Source organism: Crocodylus siamensis, chromosome 1 (assembly GCF_052110815.1).
Source record: "Crocodylus siamensis isolate JL-2025a chromosome 1, ASM5211081v1, whole genome shotgun sequence".
Classification (NCBI taxonomy): Eukaryota; Metazoa; Chordata; order Crocodylia; family Crocodylidae; genus Crocodylus; species Crocodylus siamensis.
In genome coordinates this window covers 206,674,444-206,696,146 of record NC_143395.1, presented here as the reverse complement: position 1 = coordinate 206,696,146, position 21,703 = coordinate 206,674,444, and the positions used below count along the sequence as shown (strand labels likewise).

The window sequence follows — 21,703 nt, the reverse complement described above, 5'->3', positions numbered from 1 at the left end:
ACTACCTCCTTTGGCTCTGCACCTGCAGCAAAGAGGTATGGAAAAGGGTGGAGCAGCTCTACAAAGTGGTGACCAACATCAGCCGGCTAACTAGAGAAGTGGCACTGTATGGGCACCTCTCTAAACATCAGGGAAACCCATTACCCCATTTTGATCAGTTTGCATACTGTGTCAGGAGCACCCTGTGGAAGGTCAGGAGCCTCCTGTTGTACAGGAAAATGGACACGGAGGTAGTAGGCTGTGTGAAAATGGGTCTGAGTGAACTTCAGACCTACTATCAGAAATCAGTAATGGAGGATGTAGAGGATGTGGTCAAAGTCACCTGGCACAGAGACATGTGGCACAGAATCAACCAACTCCCCCTGAGTAGAGAAGGAGGCAGTGACAGCGAGGAAGAGGAAGGGACAAGTGGAACTGAAGACAATGACAGCAGCAGTGAGTCCCCCAGTGGGAGCTGGAGGGACAGCGACATAGAGGGCAGATGAACTGAGTATGTGACCCCACAAGTGGGGTAGGGATGAGAGGGAAGTGTTACCTGGTCTGAGCAACCAGGATTTGTTTGTGTGTGTTGTGCGCGATGCAGATATTGTAACGGGTTTGGGTGGAGAAGCAGGCCTTTGTACGGGTGTGTGGATGCAGTTCTTGTAACGAGTGAAAGTTTTCTTTGTGGTGTGATACTAGGAGTATAGGTATATATAACCTTATATATAGACATCCTTTTTTCTTTCTTTTGTAAAAACATATCTAGGAAAATACACTGACTGAGATAATGCAATAAAAATAGCACTGTGTAATTAAAGGTTGCACCCTTGTCTGCTTGTGGACAGGATTCTCTATGAGACCCTCATAGTTAGCTTCCCACTGGCCAGCTACACGCTGACTTTATAGAAATGGGGACTCCTCCCTAGCCTGCTCCTGCAGCCATATAGCTGAGGGCAAACCAAACTTGGGGGCATCCAACCCCCAAGCTTCCATGCTTGGGCCTGCATGTAAGATACCCACCAAAGGATTTGGAAGCATCTGAAGCCCCAGGAGGGGTGGAGGATGTTTGCCAGTAGCAGGACCACATTTGGCTCTTGAATGACTCAGTTTTGGAATTGATTTGGCTGATATGACTTGGAACACGAAAAATTTTCCTTAAAAAAAGAAAAATAGTTTGTACTATATGCAAGTATGTACAGAAGTGCTGATTAAAAGTGTGTTTATGAAGGACTTGTGCTAAAATTTGCAGCAGTTTCAAAAATGGCAAACTGCATCAATTTTGGATGAACTAACTCTATGGGTACCTGTAGTAATTTCCATATATGCAAGTTACTACAGGCATGTTTATTTCTAGGTCAGTGTTTTCAAATTTGCTCCTCATTTACAATATACTCAGGGAGATCAGGGTCTGACAGTAAGAGACAGGGAAAGGGGCTGCAGGAGCAAGAAGTTGCGGGGGGAAGGAGGGATGGCAGAAGGTACCTGACCCTCCAGATTTCTGTATTAGCAGGAGGGAAACAAATTCAAGGCAAACCTCCAATAATTAGATTCTATACCTGGAAAATGATAACAAATTTATACATTTTCCATATATAGAATCTAATTATGGGGAGACAGGGGTTGTCTTGTATTCAGGGTCATCTTACGTTCAAGTGCATACAGTAACCAGATTATGCCTCTTCCTTTCTGCAGAAGATCCAAACACTTCAGTCCAATTTTTGTCTCTTTTAGACAGCATTGTTTCACAGGGGCTGACTCTGTGAAGCCTACACCGAAACTCAGATGTACTCAACACACTGCATCTTGCCTCTCCAACATTATGAAAACACATCACAATGCTTAACACACACATTTTTTTCCCAGTTCAATCCTAGATCTATTTGAAGCTTCTAGTCCTAATCTTGAAGGTAGTTAAAAGCTTGTGTCCAGGCTACAGAATGACTTGCATAACTATCATAACAGGTGAGAAAACCAGTTATAAGGTCTAGCTTGACACTGTACGTAAAGAACTCTAAGCAGCAGCCCATTTCAGAGTAAAGGAGTTTGATTTGGAATGACAGACTCTAAGAATTCAGTTTGGAATTCAAATGTACTGAAGTTCTGCAGATTTTTATTAAGAAAACAGCAATTTAGTAAACTGAAATTTAAGGCAGTACCAAATTGTTGGAATGCCATGTTGCATTAATATTTTGCTCGTTTTCCAGTTCTCCTCAAGAAGGAATCCCTCCCACCATGTGCAGGAATGCATAGTTTGCTTAGTGCATTAACTTTTACTTCTTTAATGTTTATTTACTTTCATATAAAGAGTCAGGCAAGGACTCCTACCACAGCATTGTCAAAATAGAATAAAAGTCTAATCCAGTTTGGCAAACTAAGTGCTCTTACAGGCATCGTTAGAGATCAGCTCATCTCAATTTCCTGCAGGAAATGGAATATCATAAAGGAGCCAGCAACAGCTCTTTCGCTCTTGGAAGAAGAAACAGTCCAGTGTTACTGGAACTCTCATTTCATTTTTTATGTTCTTTGTTAAAATCAAGAAACTGAGCCACATATTTTTTAATAATGAGAAACTGGATAAGGTTCAATCTAAATGTCAAAAATATATTCCAATTAAAGCGTTTAATAGATTCTTGGTTTTTCCTGCATCTCATTGACCATGTGCATTCAATAATCCCAAGCTCTTTTTCCCTGGTAATAAGTAGGTTGTAGTGATGATGACATCATACTTAAAAGTTCAGTTTCTTCTGAAACCATTATGTTTTCAAGACATCTGTAAGGATTTGGTTTGGTTTTGTTTTGTTTTGTTTTTTAAGTTAGATGGAGATCTGCTGTTGTTTTGGCCAACAGTGTGTTTTGCTGTAAAACTGTGATGACTCCATTAGGCTGTCTGCCCCTCAGTAGAGTAGGCCAGAAAGGTGAGCTGGGTTCTCAGCCAGGAGTGGCATGCTGCTCACCTGAATAATAGCACTCTGCTCAGACACCTAGCCTCCCTGTTGGCGCATCTATATGAGACATTTACTGTGGAGTTGACTAATTAACTCCACAGTTAAACATCACCACCTCCACACATGGTGCTGTTAGGATGGAGTAAACTAACTTTGCCATAGGATAGTACTGCCAGACATAAGTACTATCCTACGCCAGAGTTATTTACTCAGCTGCAAGGCACATTTAGATGCTGATGGTGCTGGCTGGGGTACAAAGGTGCTTCAGTGTGGGGGCTGCCTGCCAACTAGCCTTGCACTGTAGCACCCTTGTGCCCTAGCCAGCCCCTCCACAACATGTTGAGCTGGGTCAGAGCAGTCCTGGGCTGGCAGGCTGACCCCTTGGACCTCCTGTCAGCCAGGCTGCTCAAACGCAGCACCCAGGAGCAATAAACTCCAGCGTGAACTGTACCAGAGTTTATTCATGCATATTAATTGCATGCATAGACACACCCTGTGTAATTAACTTTGCTCCTGAATAAAATCTGTAAGCTTATTTATGTGAGTAAAATTATAAACATGTAAGCTTTTGCAGTATCTGGCATTAATGTATACATGTGACTGCAGATGGAAACTGAGACCTGTTTTTTGTAAATGACCATGTTGCTCATTTGTTGCATAATACAGTCACATCTACTGTCCTAGATGCTGACTTTGTGCAGCCTCACTGTGGATCCTGCTCCATTTGAAACTGTGGTGAAATAAGAAAGCAAGATATTTGGCTGAATATGGAGTGGGAGAGAAATTAATATGGAAAATATTATGCTGCCTTTGTATAAACTCCATGGCACAGCATCATATGGAATACTATATGTAGCCTTGGTTTCAAATAGACTAATGGTCATGAAAAGTTCTTACGTGAAGAGATTTAAATGATTGGGGCTGCACCTTACAAAGGAAATGAAGATGATGGGATATAATATCTCTGTAAAATAATAAATGGCATTGAAATTTTGTTTACCCTGTCTCATTACATGAAGGAATTGAATACCAAGTAGAATTAAAAGCTGACATCCAGAACAGATGCACTAAAACACTTTTCACATATTCTGGAAATCATTACTACAAGAAGTCGCCAAGGTTTTGCTACATTGAAGAAGACTCTTAATACAAGGCATTTTCGCTGTGTAACAGCATTTCTATGCTGTAATCAATTCATTTCTTAGTCGTCTTTTAGATAAGCTAAACAGATGGAGCTCTGTCAAGTCCAAGGTGTTTTCTCTCTCCAGCTTGCAAATAAGTTCTATGGTCCTTTTCTTTTCACACTTCATTTTTCATCACCCTTTTAAAATGTAGGCAAAAGAACTGGACACAGGATTCTGGTATTGGTCTCACTAAGGCCATATAGGGCACGTCTACACAAGACGCTATGTCGCCGTAGCAATGAGCTATACCGACTGTAGCTTGTCACTACAGCAATGTAGTATCGGTAGGCATTAACCGTGACACAACACTGGGGACTGCACAGTAGGGCTGTGCGAAGATTCAGATTTCCTGATCTGATTCAGCAGAGATTCAGCCCAATTCAGCAGCTGAATCTCCAATTCCAAATCGAATCAGGAGACCCTTTAATCTCTCCAAATCGAATCAGAACCCTCCGAATCAATTTGGAAAGATTTGACGATTCAGATATAGACACAGCTTTAAATGTTTTTTCTACAGACCTCAAGGTACCAGGTGGCTCATGAATGCTGAGATGGTGGGGCAGATGGAGCATCCCACGGGAGCAGTGGAGGGTCCCCAGCACACTCAGCAGCAGACCCAGAACTGGACCAGAAGCACTGCTGGTCCACTTCTGGGTTTGCCAGAGAGCACATGGGGAACCCCCGGCCAGCCCCCGCCCCTGGCCCCCTGAATCAGCAACTGGCACCTCCTGGGTCTGCATGCTCCATGTGCCCTACCATCACAGCATTCATGAGCTGCACCTGGTACCCTAAGGCATGTAGAAAAAACATTTACATCTCTGTCTATGGCCAAATCACTGATTCTCCGAATCAGCATTGAATCTTCGTATTTGGATACGGCCAAATCGAATCGGGACAGTGATCTGAATCAACAAATTCAATCACTTTCCCCAATTCAGGCCGACTCCCAGGAAGCATCACCTGGCTTCTCACATCTGGCAGGCTGATCGGGGGCTTGCACCCCCAAGAGGACTCTGGCACAGCCCCCACAGCCCTCCCAGGGGTGTGGGCAAGCCTCCAATCTGCTTGCCAGATGACAGGAGGCTGCTGCTTCTGGCTGGGACTGGCACTGAAGCCAGTAAACCTGGCTTTGAAACTCAAAACATTTCAAAACTTTTGAATCATTTTGAGTTCCCTTGTTTCATTTCAAAGCTATTTTGCAGGCTTTTGTTTCATTTCAATTTCACTTTTTCAAGCTCCAAACATATTGAAACAGGTTCAAAATGAAACACTGGGTGAAATTTCGCACAGCCCTACTGTGCAGTAGTGCAAGTGTAAAGGCCTGAACAAGAGCAAATGTGGTCCTGGTCAGCTGGGCAGCAAGGGGTTGTAGATTGTTCCCTGCCCCTGAGAGCTGCCTGCTGTTGGGGCAGGCTGTGCCATCAGAGCACAGGAGGGGACAATGTCCTCCTACCTTGGCAGCGGGGAGCTCCCAGCCCCTGCCTTGTAATTGCAGCACCAGGGCTGAAAGATCCTTACCTCACTGGGGGATGGATCTCTGAGGTCCCTTCCAGCCCCTAACTTCTATGAAACTATGAATCTCACAGTACCAGTTCTGCAGACATTGGGCCAGTGCTGGAAATTAAGGATCTCCCAGCCTGGGCCCTGCAATTTTAGAGCAAGGGCTGAGAGCTCCCCACTGCCAGGGCAAGGGGACACTGTTCAAAAGTAAACTGATTCCAAATTACTTGCATGCGTAGATGTGCCCTGTATTATGACATTAAAGAAGTATAATCAAAGAGACTTTCTTCACTACACAAGAAAAGTAGTACTTAACTACAGGCAGCTAACTGAAGATAGTTAGCTAGCCCTTACATAGGCAAAGCAAAAAAAGAATTTATCTTGATTTAGGTAGATAGAAAATCCCATTTAATATACCAGGAAATATAGTAGATAGAAAATGTAGAAAGGCAACATGAAAAGTGAACACCTGATATATTGGATAATTCCTGCTAGCTAAATTTTAATAGGGAGGGTTTCTGAGCAAGGACATGGAGTTCTGTGCCACACATTACAGGCATCTACTGGCATGTGCACAAGAGGGTAGATTCCCGGGAAATGGCTCTAGTGACTGATGTACTCACATGTCGCTTCTCTCTCCCACTACCATGGCACAATTGGACTCAATGACTCAACACATAAATATGCCTTTTTCTAACAGGCAGGCTTATCTCTGCTATGCCTTCTCTGTAGTCTCCTCGTAGTTGTTAACCTGATGGATTTATTTTACTACTACGCAAGCATCTGTCTTCCTCCTTGTTTTAGCTCCTATAAATGTTAAAGACACTACAGTATTTAGGTCTCTGCACCACATCTCCAATAATATAAACCTTCCATATTTCTATAACTGTCAGTTTCTCTTCTCAGTTATATATCTCTTCATGGCAGTCAAGCTTCACAATGTCTCTGACTCAGCTGGATACCAGATGCATGCTGTAGTGTGCTGCCATCTCTTTACCAATGTTCATGTACCCTTTATTCAGTGGCTTACCTTGCTGTTTCTGCATGGTAGTGAAATCTTCAAAGGTGAGGGTGCGCACAGGGGGCCTCCAGAATGCATATGTTTCCATAATGGCCTCCAGGCCAGTTCTGTGGAATTAAAAATAAAATAAAAGATAAAGGTCTGAAAGTGAGTGATTAGATCAGCTTTGATAGAGAGATGGCCCTTGCCTCAAATGACAGAAGACTCATGGCCACTGTGGGGTCACATATTCCTCAGGTGAACCCTAATGCATAGGTGATGTTTTTGAAAATAAAACAGGTTTTCTCCAGGCCAGGAATATAACAGAATTGCACCATTAGTCCAATTGCTTTTATATTGTTTATTTACTTACTTGCATACTTATTTTAACTAGGATTCTGAAATCTCTACCTTCTTTCTGGGATTCTGTTTTGGTGGCTAGATTTTTGCTACCTCCTTTATCACAAAGCTGAGTTTTCCAGGCACCACAGAATAGGATACTGTCACACACACAGGGAAGGTGGCATTCAGGCTCTGGGACCTAATGCAGATGTAACTGAAGGGTTCACTGAGACTGGCACCTCACCTACATATTTTGGATACCAATTTTTGATTTCCAAATCAAGATGGAATCCCCTCTATGAGAAGCTCTCTCTCCAGTCTCTCATTGCAAAGTTCTTGGTGTAGATTACAAGAAAAGAGCAGGAGGACACCAAGGTGTTCTTCATGAGACGGTTACCTTGGGCCGCCTCCTACAAAAAATTCTCCTTTATGTGATGGAATCTGTTCACTTATCCCATTATTACTTCATTTTTGTCTGGTTTCCCATGACATGCTGTGTCCCCTGTATTGTCATTTGCTACAGGCAGTCATCAAGTTGGCTGGAATTGCAGCCACTCTAGGGGACAGGACTAGGATCTCAAATGACTGGGATAAACTGGAAAACAGATAAACTGGAAATGGATTTCTCTCTGTCGCTGCAGGGCTAGTAGCAATGGCTTCTAGCTGCAGCAAAAGAAATTTAGGTTGGAGATTAGGAGGAACTTTCTGAATATAAGGATGGTTTAGCATTAAAATAGGCTACGTAAAGAAGTTGTGGAATCTCCATCCTTGGAAATTTTCATGAGCAGGTTAGACAGATTCAGATTGTTAGCAGCTGGAAGGGACGTCGCAGGTAATTGGGTCCAGCCTTTCCCCTGCCCCACCACTCTAGGCAGGAAGACAACTGAGATTAGGTGACCCCAGCAAGATAATTGTCCAGTCTCCTCTTGAAAACCTCCAAGGTAGTTGACTGCACCACCTCCGGAGGGAATTTATTCCACAGTCTGGACATCCCGACTGTGAAGGTCTTTTTCCTGGTATATAGCCTGAAGCAGCCTCCCAGGAGTATGTACCCATTGGTCCTGGTCTTCCCCAGTGGTGCACTACTGAACAGTTGTTCACTGAGCTCCTGATGCACTCCTCTGATATAGCAGTAAGCCGCTATCAAGTCCCCTCTCAAACTTTTCTTCCTTAGGTTAAAGAGGCCCAGGTCCCTCAGTCTTTCCTTGTATGGCTTGCCTTGTAAGACCCTGATCATACAGGTGGCTCTTTTCTGGATCCTCTCAAGCTTTTCCACATCCTTATTGAAGTGCGGCACCCAGAACTGGACACAGTATTCCAACTGTGGTCTCACTAATGCTGAGTACAATGGGAGCATCACTTCCTTATTTTTACATGAGATGCATCAGTTGATGCACACCAGCATAATACTTGCCCTGCTGACCACCACCTCACACTGATGACTCATATTCATGCAGTGGTCAGTCATTACCCCTAGGTCCATGCCAGCCATGGTGACCCTGGCTGTTTGCCCCCAGGTGGAGCACCTTACACTTGGAAGTGTTAAACTTCATTTGGTTCCAGTCTGCCAAACTCTTGAGCCTAACCAGGTCTGCCTGTATTTGCAACCTATCTTCTGACATGATCGCACTGCCCCATAACTTGGTGCAGTCCACAAACTTGGGCAGTGAGCTTTTCATCCCCCACCCAAATCACTAACCCCTGAGGGACACCACTGGTCACTTCACACCAGGACAACACAGATTCATTCATAAGAACTCTCTGGGTCCTACCCTGTAGCCAGTTTCCCACTCACTGAAACATTGAGCAGCTGAGCCCACAATCTTCCAGTTTTCCCACAAAGATACCATGGGATACTAGATCAAAAGCCTTTTGGAAGTCTAGGTATATAACATCTCTCTCATCTCCCATGTCCAGGTGGCAAGAGGCTTGGTTGTATAAGGAGATGAGATTCGTAAGACAAGACCCACCCATGACAAAGCCATGCCGGCTGTCGTTCAGAATCTTACCTTCCCTGAGCATATTGCACAAAGTTCTTTAACAAGCTTTTCCAGGATTTTTCCTGGGATAGAGGTTAGGCTGATTGGCCTATAGTGGCCTACAGATATTTGGCTGGGACGGTTTTGTCATCCATAGGGGGTCTACCAAACTCAAAGAAGAGCCAACCAATTTTCTGGGCAGATCATGGGGCTGGCTGCCCTTGTCATGGAATGAGCACAGCAGGGCTTGCCAATCCCACTGATTGGCTGAGGGGCCTTGGCAGTCCCATCCCTCTCTACAGATTGCCACATGGCCCAAAACAGTGGGTTAATTACTCCGAGTAAGCCTGGGGAAGCCATGAATCTATTGGCTATTAAGTGTGGATTAATGGCTTCCTCAGGCTTAATCAGGGTAATTAATCTGCAGTTTCAGACCATCCCCAAGCAGTGGGTTCGTTGGAGGGCTCACTAAAAAAAAAGCAAACCCCTTACCGGGAAGCAGAGAAGCCCTGCAGTCTTGTAGCATGGGGGAGGGGGAGGGGCAAGGATGGAGAGGCAGGGAGAAAAAGAGGGGCAGGTCATGGGAGCACAGGGGTGCTCTCAGGAGATGGTGTCAAAGCAGCCTCTGTGGCTCCTTCTGTAGGGACCCCTGCCCTGCCCCCTCTAAGCCCCTTTCCCCCCCCCCCACACAAACCTCTCCCACCATCCCCCTGTGCTCCAAAACTGCAGGGCTTCTCTGCTTGCCACTAGGTTTAGTTTACTTTAGTTTGCAGTGAGCCTGCCAAAAGTGTGGAGACTGTGCTTTTTCACAGAGCGCACCCAAAATCATATTTCTGTGAAAATCATGATTTCAGTAGGTCCCTAGTCATGGATGATCCTAAGGAAGGGGCTGGCCTAGACAACCTTCTGACATCCCTTACAGTCCTACTTTCCTATGATCCTATGTTTTACTTAAAAAGTAAAAATGTATCCTCTTTCACTCATTCTCAAAGCCTCTCATCAGATGTTGTGTTAATATTGTAGCTGGCTTTTGCTTTTGAAAATATATTTCATACAAATGTTTCTACTCAGTCAATTAGCTTTCCAAAGTCTCCCCGGAAGCTCAGATGCTTTAAATATATTAGAGTTGGCAAACTGAACTCTGTATTTTAAGAGGAGGTTTAGAGAAGAGGTTTTTGCATGGTGTTATTAGCTGCTGAGCTGTGAGAAACAGGAACAGAAGACATCTCAATGTAGCAATCTCACACTCGCACTGAATTCACTGCAAGAAATAAAGTTTCACTAACCTCATCTGGGGCATTTTATTCCCTGTGGTTTTTCTACAGCAGAAAACCCTTCCAGAATTTGGGCTGTTGAGGATTGCATCAGCCTGCCACTCCACTGCTTCCCTCTTTGTGTGCATGGAAACAGGTGGTGCTAACACACAGCAGTGATATACAGCTCCATGAACCTCTCTCAAAGGAGTGTGAAAGATCCAGGGGATGCCAGAAAACTTCAGACAACTCCAGCAGACAGGTATGGGCTTTACATGCTGGTTCACATATAACATTGCCTTGTTGTCTCTGAGCTCCATGAACTACCAAAGGCCTTCGTATTAACCAGATAGCTTTGTTGCAGTATGTTCAGCGTGAGTGTGAGAATGCTATGTTGAGATGTCTTCTTTCCTTGCTTCTAACAGATTAGCAGCTAATAAACACCATGAAACAACAACCTCTCCTCTAAACCTCCTCTTAAAATATAGTTTGGTTTGCCAACTCTAATATATTTAAAGCATCTGAGCTTCCGGGGAGACTTCGGAAAGTTAAATGAGTGAGTGGATATGCTGCATTGCAAGATGGCTGCCAAATTTCCTCTGGAACAGCAAGCAGGAGAAGCAGAGTCCAGTGTTAACCTTTTCACAGCCACTCTCCAATTGATCAAAGTTTTCAGCTGAACAGCCAAAAGTTGTTGCCAATTTGAGAGCAGCTGTGAAAGAGTTAACACTAAACTCCATCTCTCCTTGCTGTCTAGAGTAGTGTTTTTCAAACTTTCTTCATCTGTGGACTCTTAAAAAGATGTAAATGCAGTTGTGGACCCCTTTGAATTGTAAGTGTGGGTATTTACATACTTTTGATTGATCATAATATTTTTTCATGGACCCCTTAGACATAGTCTTTGGATCCCTGGGGTCCACAGACCACAGGTTGAAAACCACTGGTCTAAACAGAAGCTGGCAGGTGTCTTGCAGCACAGTTTCTCTCTGATGAGCCAACTCTAGGCTGTAACTGGAAAAACCTTTTTCTTCTACATTCTGTCTTTCAAAAATCAATGTGTATATCCCATTTGGGGGGGGTATAGTATGGAAAAAAATATGGTATATTTTTATAAGGGAGTAAGCACTGAAAACCAGGGTGCTTGAGATGTATGCCTGCCTGGAAGATGGTTCTAGTGGTCCTATCAGAGAACAGGGATCAGGGTAAGAGACGTCCATAACACCTTTTCTCTCAAACATGCCAGACAGAGTTGGGTGCAGCTTCCAGGCCGGTTTCACTGCCTCATCTCCAGATTGATGGGGAATGGGGTCACACTACTCAGAAAAAATAGTAGACACTCTGGGAATTCAGACCCAGAGGTAGCAGCTGTTGAAGGGACTTTTTATTTACAAAATGCTCATTCACCTTTGGATCGGATTAACTTAATTACACACCTAAAGTCCAGTGAGCTCAGTGGGATTAAAGTGTGCATTCCAGGTGCTAAGGTGCTTTGCTGCATAGGGATCTCTTACCAAGCTGGACTGCTTGGAAAATCTAGCTGCTTAATTTGGGATCTAAATGGGTTCCACTCTATTTACTTGACAGTCCAGATGATAAAGCATTGGACAATATTCATGTAACCTCCGCTTTCCTCTTTGTAGGACCCCACCCCAGATTCTGGCCTACTAACTGCCTATCCAGCCACAAAATTTCCTGCCCCATACCATCTTTATGAAGGACAGGAAGAAAAGGGATCAGAGGAGAATTCATTACCAACATTGTTTTAATAAGGTCGGCCCCTTTAAAAGGTATCCAAATTTTTCTCCTTTTCATTCTTTTTTTATTTTTAGTACTATAGAGTTGTAATAATGGGCAATAAATGAAACAGTTCCATTGTCTGAAAAATGAAAAAAGATGTCCCAGCTATCTGTGCGTGTCAGTGATCTGTTCCAGATGACTGACCCTACCACGTCTGCTGCATGCAGAACTCACACCATCATTTCATTGTTCACTTTGCAGGCCAACCCATTGGCTCTTCATATCTTTCCTACCTCTCCATCCCTAGGCAAGAGCTCTAAAGGCTCTTCCAGTAGGACCTATTCTTGTTCATCTCAGCAGGACAAGTTCAAAAAGGAAGATACAGTGTTGGCCCGACTTAGATTTTAACAGTCTTTGCCTCTGGACTGCTGTCCCTTTCCAATATGGGAACTGTTTCATAGAATTATAGAAAATTAGGGCTGGAAGGGACAGCAATCATTTTGTTACTTGTCAGCTCCATGTTCTTGGGGAACCCTGACACAGGACACAGACTGTCTGACTCACAAAGAATCGCGCCCCCCTCCCCTCCTCTACCTAAACAGAAACTGATTAAGATGCAGTGAGAGACACACCTAAAACCCTCCAGATAAGGGTGACAAAAGTGAAACAACTGCCCTAGGTCTCATTTGCATCTGAGATGGAACCAGATGACCATTCATTTACATGAGAGATGGAGAACAGAAAGCCTGAAGCAGAGACTGCAATGAATTCTGGGATCAGCGAAGCAGGGGAGCACTGCATGATGGGGAATCGGTGCTCCAAATGCTAATCAACCCACACACCCAGCTCAGCATTTATCAGACCAGTTCTAATCTGGATTTACAAAGGACTTTTCCTACCCCCTCCCCACACACACACACACATACACCTCTAAGCAAAAGTAAGTTTATTAGGCATCTCGGGCCGTACATTCCCTGGTCCCACTACGGGAGGCCTATGTAAACTTAATTGGCTACAACTCAGTTGCCGGGTTAGGGAATGCTGAGGCAATAGACTGAGTCTGAGGGGGTATGGATAACATTTGAACAATGATACAGGGTTCATCACAGCGTCCAGCCCATTGGAGCCCTGGCCACAAGTGTTGTCACACTTTTCCCGAGATGACTGGTGGAAGTCCTCTCCACAACAGGTTATGAACACTCCAATAATTGCCTGAAGTCTGTTAAAAGACTATAGTAAGATCTGGAAAAGTCATGTTAAGCTGAGGCTTGTTCACAGCAAGTAAAAATCCAAAACCCTGATGCTGCAATCTGTTGTTTCTGAAGACACCGAGAGATATCCCATCAAGTATATGGGCTATCCATAGGAATGTCAAGCTGGCTCCCAAGTAGGTGTTTCCTGAGTATCAATCAAATTCCTGAGATGTTCCACCCAGATAACCCCTTGTCAATAGAGAGGACAATTTGATTTACACTATTGAGAATGCTTGAAAGAAGCTAAACTGGGGGTATAAAAATCTGTAAAAGAAGCAGCAGTGTGTGCTGACACCACCTGCTTTCTTCTGGAGAGGCTGCAGGAGGAAGATCATCTCCCTTCAAGGATCGTGCTGAGAACTTTGACCTGTCAGCTTTGCAACCCGAGTGCCTTGGACTGGTGAGATCCCAGCTCGCTCTCTCGCTCTATGCACAGATTTCTGAACTTGAACTGTATTAGTTAAACTTAAGCTAAGTTTCCCCAAATACTTAGTGAAACCAGGGTATACTGTGACTGTTTGTGTTTGTTTTTCCTTTGTATGTCTATCACTACTAGTGTCAATATGTATCTACTTAGCAATAAATAACTTTTATAGCCAAACTGGTGGTAATTTGGTATATTTTTCCTTCTTTACTTCTCTTTCCCCACTTGCTCTGCAGCAACGCCCCTTTTACCTAAACTAAAGATCCCTGTGAAGCCCAGAAATACTGTGGGGTCTGCTCATCAAGAGACTAAAAGATTGGGACGTGTTGACTTCGAAACACATAAGGGGATCAGCTTGTACAGGCTGATTGACCCAGTTTGGCTCAGACGTGCCCTAATGAACTGAACGCTGGCCCATGAGGGTGTCATCTGGACACCCAGCTGGATTCAGAGGTATTCTGTTTAACTGTGTGCTTGTGTCTGACTGTAGTTTATTGTTGCTCTGATGAACTGATTCTTGGCATATGAGGGTGTCAGCCTGTCCATGCTGATCAACCTGGCCAGGTCAGGCATGTCACGTTAATCTGTGTGCGTTTGTGTGTATGACTGATTTGGGGACTGGAGGAACCCAGCCCCACTGAACTGAGTCCTGCAAGATAGCTCCATTGGGGGTGAGGTCTTGCAGAAGGAAGAGATACAGCTCTGTATAGAAACACAAGTAACACAAGCAGCACATTGATAGAATTACCAAGACCCTAGCCCTAATAAATGAGCACACCCCAAAGTAGCAGGCAAATCTGGTAACAATTTAGTCTGACCCCCTCCTCAAAGCAGAACCATCCCTACCTAGATCATCCCAGCCAAAGCTTTGTCCAGCTGGGTCTTAAAAACCAAGGATGGACACCCCACAACTTCTCTGGGCAACCTGCTCCAGTACTTTACTACCTTCCTAGTGAGAAAATTCTTCCTAATATCTAACCTAAACTTCCCTTGCTCCTCCTTGTTCTGACATCTGCCACCACCACAGGCAGAGGAAGAAAAAATTATTTGGGAGGGCTGGTGTACACGCACACATGTGTGTGTGCCCCCCCCCCCCCGGTAAGTCTGTGGAGGAAGGGGAAAGGGCCATGGGTGTGGGGGCAAATCAAGACCCCAGTGGTGAGGGAGGGAGCAGGGTAGGGGCTGGGCCAGGTGGGGCCCTCGCTGGGCCAGGCAGTGGGACAACTGGATCCTGGGCAGCTTCTCCAGGGGCACGAGGGGCTCCTGTGGAGTACACAGGAGCAGGGGCAGAGACAAAATGCACAGCAGCAGCTGCCCCCACCCCACACTCAGATGGAGGGGCACGTGCCCCCCAGATACCCACCAGGGCATGCACAGCAGCAGAAGCCCCCGCCTCTCTCCCCCACTTCCCTGGATGAGCTGCCTGGGCCCCGACCATCTCACCACCTGGCTGTGATCCTGGCTGCATGTGCATCCCTCCCTACCCCTGCTGCAGCTGCCTGGAGCTTGCAGCCAGGCTGCCTTGAGGCCCTACCCGCTGCCCCAGGTTTGGGCAGGCTGAGCCCCATTACCCCCAGCCTTCCCCCGCCTATGGCCACCACTGAGAACAGTCTAGCTCCATGCTTTTTCAACCCCCCCCCGCCCTTCAGGTACGTGAAGGCTGCTTTTAAATCCCCTCTCAGTCTTTTCTCTTTCAGGTTCAATAAGCCCAGTTCCCTCATAAGTCATGTGTCCCAGCCCCCAAACCATTTTTATTGCCCTCCACTGGATTCTCTCCAATTTGTTCACATCCTTTCTGTAGTGGGGGGCCCAAAACTGAACACAGGACTCCAGACACAGCCTCATCAGCAAGGATCTGGGTTTTCCACGTACCATGGAAAAATAAAGAAAACCATGGAGTTCCCTATTTTATCAGAGAAAAAATGGATTTTACCTTTTAGCAAAGAAACCTGCAGATTTCCCACTTTTGCAAAGAGCTCTGCAGGCTGGCAGAGTTCCAGCCTGCAAAAGCTAATTGCAAAAAGGTCATGGCAACCCCAATCCTGTCCGGAGGGAGAGGGGGAAAGGGTGGGGCCTGAAGCTCAGTCAGCCAAGGCTTGGCTCAGGCTCACTTTCCTTTTTGAATCCTGTGAGGTAAGTAGGACATGCAGGGGGGCATATCATGTCACTCTGGGTCCATGCGCTGCTGACTAGGTGGGTACTCCATGTGGGGCTTTCCCCAATACTGCCCCGCTCCTCAGCCCTCAGCCAGCTTCCTGCAGGAGTGCCCGCCTGGCTGGCAGTGCATGGACCCAGGGTGGCATGCTGTCGGTCCTTCAGGGAAGCCACACACAGCATGCACCTGGCTGTCCCCACCCCCCACACAGATCTGCAGGGCATGGGTCCCCCCACCCCCTGGGAGTGCAGGGTCCCACCTCTGCCCAAGCCCACAGCAGGCAGCAGCAGTGGGGGAGCCATCTCTGTGTTCCTTCTGGTGGGGGTAGGGGGTTGCAGACCTGGGTCCCTGACCCCATAGCCCTGGCAGCTTGGGGGCACACTCCAGCAAGGCTTGAGGGCAGAGGCTGTGGGTGAGGGGAGTGAGGATCACCAGCTGGGCTGTGGGGGCTGTTGAGACAGGAAGTGAGGGGCATGAGCAGGCCAGGGGGCTGTTGTAAGGGGAGTGCAGGGCACAAACAGGGCTGGTGCGGTTGTGGGGGGGCTTTAATTTTAAATCACCAATTGTGTAGTTTTTAAATCAGAGAATTTGTGATATTTTAATAAGGGAAACCCAGGATCCTTGCTCATCAGTGCTGAAAAGAGATGAATAAATCACTTCCCTTGACCCAGTGGCAACACGCCTACCAATACAGCCCAGTATACTGTTAGTATTCTTGGCAACTAGGGCACAATGCTGGCTCATGTTCAGTTTATTGTCCACTGTAACCCCCAGGTCCTTTTCTGCAGAGCTGCTGCCCAGCTAGTCAGCCCCCAGCCTGTACTGGTGCATGGGATTGTTTCATCCTAAGTACAATACTTTGCATTGTTGTTGAGATTTCTTTTGCCCCAATCCTCTAATTTGTCTAGGTCACTCTGAATTGTAGCCCTACCCTCCAACATATCCCCTACTTCCCCCAGTTTGGTGTCATCTGCAGACTGGCTGAGGGTGCACTCCATCAATGACATGGAAGATGGCATTAAGACATTGAACAAAACCAGCCCCAGGGCCAACCCCTGGGGCATCCACTTGATACCAGCTGCCAGCTAGACATTGACCCATTGATACTACTCTCTGAGCCCAATGTTCCCAGTTTTCCTTCCACGTTAGGGTCCATTCATCCAGCCCATACTTCTTTAGTTTGCCTGGGAGAATGGTGTGGGAGACCATATCAAAAGCCTTGCTAATATCAAGATACACCACACCCACTGCTCTCCTCAATCCACAGAGCAAATCATCTTATTACAGAAGGCCATCAGGTTGGCAAGGCATGAGTTGCCCCTGGTGAATCCATGCAGACCATTCCTAATCACCTTCTCCTCCTCCAAATGCTTAGAAATGGATTCCTTCAGGATTCACTCCAAGATTTTTCCAAGGACTGAGGTGTGGCCGACTGGTCTGTGGTTCCCTGGATTCTCTTTTTTCCCCCCTTTCTTAAATATGGGAACAACGTTTGAGATTTTGCAATCATCTGGGGTCTCTCCTAATCACCATGAATTTTCAAACGTGATGGCTAGTGGCTCTGCAGTCACATCAGCCAACTCCCTCAGCACCCCTGGTTGCATCCCATTTGGCCCCATGGACTTGTACACATCCAGCTTGTCTAATAGTCTCTAACTTGTTCTTTCACCTCTTAGCTGCTCACTTCCTCCCCAAACTGTGCTGCCCAGTTGAATAGTCTGGGAGCTGACCTTGCCTGTGAAGATTGAGGTGAAAAAGGCACTGAGATTGAGCACTTCACCATTTCCTTCATCCTCTGTCACAAGGTTCCCTCCCCCATTCAGTAAGGGACCCACACTTCCATAGTTTCACAGTAGCTAGGGTTAGGAGGGACCTGAACAGATCATCTAGCCTGACCCCCTACCACAGGCAGGAATGAATGCTAGGTTCACAAGACCCCAGACAGGTAATCATCCAGCCTCCTCTTGGATTTTCCCAAAGTAGGGGCAAGGACCATTTCTCTGGGAAGTTGGTTCCAGATTTTGGCGAGCCTAACTGTAGTTTCATAGTTAGAAGGGTTGGAAGGGACCTGAGCAGATCATCGAGTCTGACCCCCTGCCATGGCAGGAAAAAGTACTGAGGTCCAATGACCCCAGCAAGACTATTGTCAAGCCTTGTCTTAAAGACCCCCAGGGTAGGAGCCAGCACAACTTTGCATGGAAGTTGGTTCCAGATCCTAGCCGCCCTGACAGTGAAGTAGCGCCTCCTGATGTCTAGTCTGAATCTACCCTCTGCCAACTTGTGATCGTTATTTCTAGTCACTCCTGGTAGTGCTTGGGGAAACAGGGACTCCCCCAGTGCCTGCTGGTCCCCTCTGATTAGTTTGTAACAGGCCACTAGATCTCCCCTCAGCCTTCTCTTCTGGAGGCTGAACAGGTTCAGGTCCCGTAGCCTGTCCTCATAGGGCCTGCCCTGCTGCCCCCAATCATGTGGGTGGCCCTCCTCTGGACCCTCTCCATGTTATCCACATCCCTCTTGAAGTGTGGCACCCAGAACTGGATGCAGTACTCCAGCTGCGGCCTGACCAGTGCTGCATAGAGGGGGAGTATCACCTCCTTTGATCTGCTTGAGATGCATCTGTGGATGCATGACAAGGTACAGTTAGCCTTCCTAACTCCATCCCCACACTGCCAGCCCATATTCATCTTGGCATCAATGACGACTCCAAGATCCTTTTCTGCCTCTGCAATGATGAGAAGGGAGTTCCCCAGCCTGTAAAAAAATTGCCTTCTGATCTCTAACCTAAACTTATTCTCCATCAGCTTAGTACCATTGTTTCTCGTCACCCCAGGTGGTGCTGGTGAGAAAAGGGCTCTACCTATTTGCTGATGATCTCCCCTGATGAGTTTGTAGGTAGCCACCAGGTCCCCCCCTCAGCCTTCTCTTGCTGAGGCTGAACAGGTTCAGGTCCCTCAGTCTCTCCTCATAGGGCCTGTCCTTCTGCTCTCTCACCAAGTGGGTGGCCCTCCTCTGGACACTCTTCAGGCTGGCCACATCCCTCCTGAAGTGCGGCACCCAGTACTGGATGCAGTATTTGAACTGCAGCCTGACCAGTGCCACAGAGGGGGAGGAACACCTCTCTGGACCAGCTTGAGATGCATTTTTGGATGCATGACAAGGTATGGCTGGCCTTGCTGGCTGCGGTCTGGATTGGCGGCTCATGTTCATCTTGGAGTCAATGATGATTCCAAGATCCTGTTCCGCCTCTGTGCTTTCAAGAGGGGAACTCCCCAGCCTGTATGTATGCTGTGAATTCCTTCTCCCAAGGTGCAGCACCCTGCATTTGTCTACAGTGAACCCCATCCTATCATCATCAGCCCACTTCTATAGTCTATCTAAATCTATTTGCAGCCTCTCTCTCCCTTCAAGTGTGTCCACTTTGCCCCGCATCTTAGTATCATCAGCAAACTTGGACAGTGTGCTTTCCACCCTCCCCCCACATCCAAGTTGCTGATGAAGATGTTAAACAGTGCGGGCCTGAGAACCGAGCACTGGGGTACCCCACTGCTCACATCACACCAGGTTGAGTACAATCCATCCACCACTGCTCTCTGGGTGCACCCCATCAGTCAATTTTTTACCCATCCAACTATGTAGGCATCAGTGCCACAGTCGCTTAATTTATTGATGAGGATGGGGTGAGAGACAGTGTCAAAGGCCTTCTTAAAGTCTAGAAAGACACCATCATAGTTACCTGTTCATGAAAGGCAACCAGGTTGGTCAGGCAGGACCTGCCTTTCCTGAACCCATGCTGATTGCACCTGAGCATGATCTCCCCTGCTGGCCCCCCACAGATGTGCTCCTTGACAATTCTCTACAAGATATTCCCAAGCACCAAGGTGAGGCTTACAGGCCTATAGTTACATGGGACCTCCCTTTCTTGAAAATTGGGACCACATTAGCCAGTTTCCAATCCCCCAGCACCTGGCCAGATGACCACGAATACTCATACAGCCAGGCCAAGGGCTCTGCAATGACCCCTGCCAGCTCCCTCAACACCCTTGGGTGGAGGGCATCTGGACCTGCAGATTATCTTCTTCTGGTTACTAACGTGCTTGTAGAAATGCTCCTTGTTATCTTTCATGTCCCTTGCCAGCTGCAACTCTGATGACACTTTGGCCTTCTTGACTTCATCCTGCATGCGTGGGCAATAGTCCTATTCTCCTCCCTAGTTGTTTGTCCAAGTTTCCACTTCTTATAAGCTTCCTTTTTGTGATTTAGTTTACTGAAGGGTTCCCTGCTAAGCCAAGCTGGTCTTCTGCCATACTTGCTAGTCTTCCTGAGCATTGGGATGGTTTATTACTGCACTCTCAGTAAGGCTTCTTTAAAAGTACAGCCAGCTCTCCTGGACTCCTCTCCCCTCAGACTGGCTTCCCAGGTGATCCTGCCCATGAACTCCCCGAGTGAATCACAGTCTGCTTTTCTGAAGTCCAGGGTCCTTACTCTGCTGCTCTCCATCCTTCCTTTCCTCAGGATCCTGAACTCTACTATCTCATGGTCACTGCTGCCCAAGTTGCCATCTACTAGTACATCCCCCAACAATTCTTCCCTGTTTGTGAGCAGCAGATCAAGAAGAGCACAGCCCCTAGCTGGCCACTCCAACACTTGCATCAGGAACTTGTCTCCAATGCTTTCCAAAGACTTCCTGGATTGCCTGAGCACTGCTGCATTGCCCTCCCAGCAAAATGTCAGAGTGATTGAAGTCCCCCATGAGAACCAGGGCTTGTGATCAGGAAACGTCTGCTAGCTGTTTGAAGAAAGCATCCTCCAACACTTCCTCCTGGTCCGGTGGACCATCACAGACCCCTACCATGACATCATGCTTGTTGCTCTCCCCTCTGACCCTAACCTGGAGACTTTCAACAGGCCTACCTCCTCTGGAGTTTAATACTGAAGCTCTGAGCAATCATACACTCTTTATATAAAAGTGCAACTCCCCTGCCTTTCTTTTCTGAACAGTTTGTACCCATCTGTGACAGTGCTCCAGTCATATGAGCTATCCCACCAGGTCCATTATTCCAATTACATCATGCTTCCTTGACTGTGCAAGGATTTCCAGTTCTTCCTGCTTGTTTCCAAGGCTCCATGCATTAGTGTCCAGGAACCTAAGATAACTAGTTGATTGCCCATCTGCTTCCTGTTGGATGGATAAATTCCATAATCCTAAGGCAATGAAGAGCCTCCTTGTCAAAGAGGCCTCCATCAGGTCTTCAAAAAACGTAACCTGCAACCGTAATATCTGTACATCAGCTAGCTTGCCATTCAGCTACCTGAGCTACATAGGTAATTTAGAGGCTGTTTTGAAAAGTTCTGGTTCCTTCTTTCCTGACTCTTTAAATCAGACAAACCATATCACTCTCAGATAGTTGTGCAGCCTCCATTATAATATTAACCAAAAGCTTGCAGTCTTTAATATATTTGTATCCACAACACTCCTCTGGAGTAGGCTGGTATTCCTAACAGGTTGAGAACTGATGCACAGAGAAACTAAATGACCTCTCCAAGATCTCATGGAGCAGGATCTTTGTGGCAAAGAAGGGACTTAAATGAAGATCTCTCAAAGTCCCAGACCAGCCCCCCCACCCCCCCACCCCCCGATTGGTCTGAATGAAAGGACCATCCTTTCGATCAGGCAACAAAATCATATACCAATGCTACCTTGGAATGCTAGCACATTTAAAAATAACCCTCACCACCCTGAATGAGTTCAGCTGTTGGACCCCGTGTACCCTAAAACACTTCCTGCTCCTTTTCCTCCTAGCACATTTCATGGTAACATAAGCATCGTATTCATCATAGCTGTATAAGGAGATAGGCATTAGCTCCTTCCTGTGACTGCTATCTGAGAGAGAGGTATGCAAGGAAGTGAGAAAATGAGCAGGAAAAATCCCAGACCTGTGGATATCTTGA

The 21,703-nt window shown here is 46.5% G+C and overlaps 1 protein-coding gene across 11 annotated transcripts in view; it reads right to left on the bottom strand.

Moving 5' to 3' along the window:
- Positions 1 to 21,703, bottom strand: part of TBX15 (T-box transcription factor 15) — a 252,746-nt gene that overhangs the window by 113,651 nt on the left and 117,392 nt on the right. For all 11 annotated transcript variants that reach the window (XR_016443167.1, XM_090053633.1, XM_090053642.1 and 8 more), the window contains one exon: positions 6,642 to 6,739. Coding sequence is in view for 10 of the 11 variants with exons in the window: in XM_090053633.1 (XP_089909759.1) it covers positions 6,642 to 6,739 (98 nt within the window). In the remaining variant the exon portion in view is untranslated. The remainder of the gene's footprint in view (positions 1 to 6,641; positions 6,740 to 21,703) is intronic.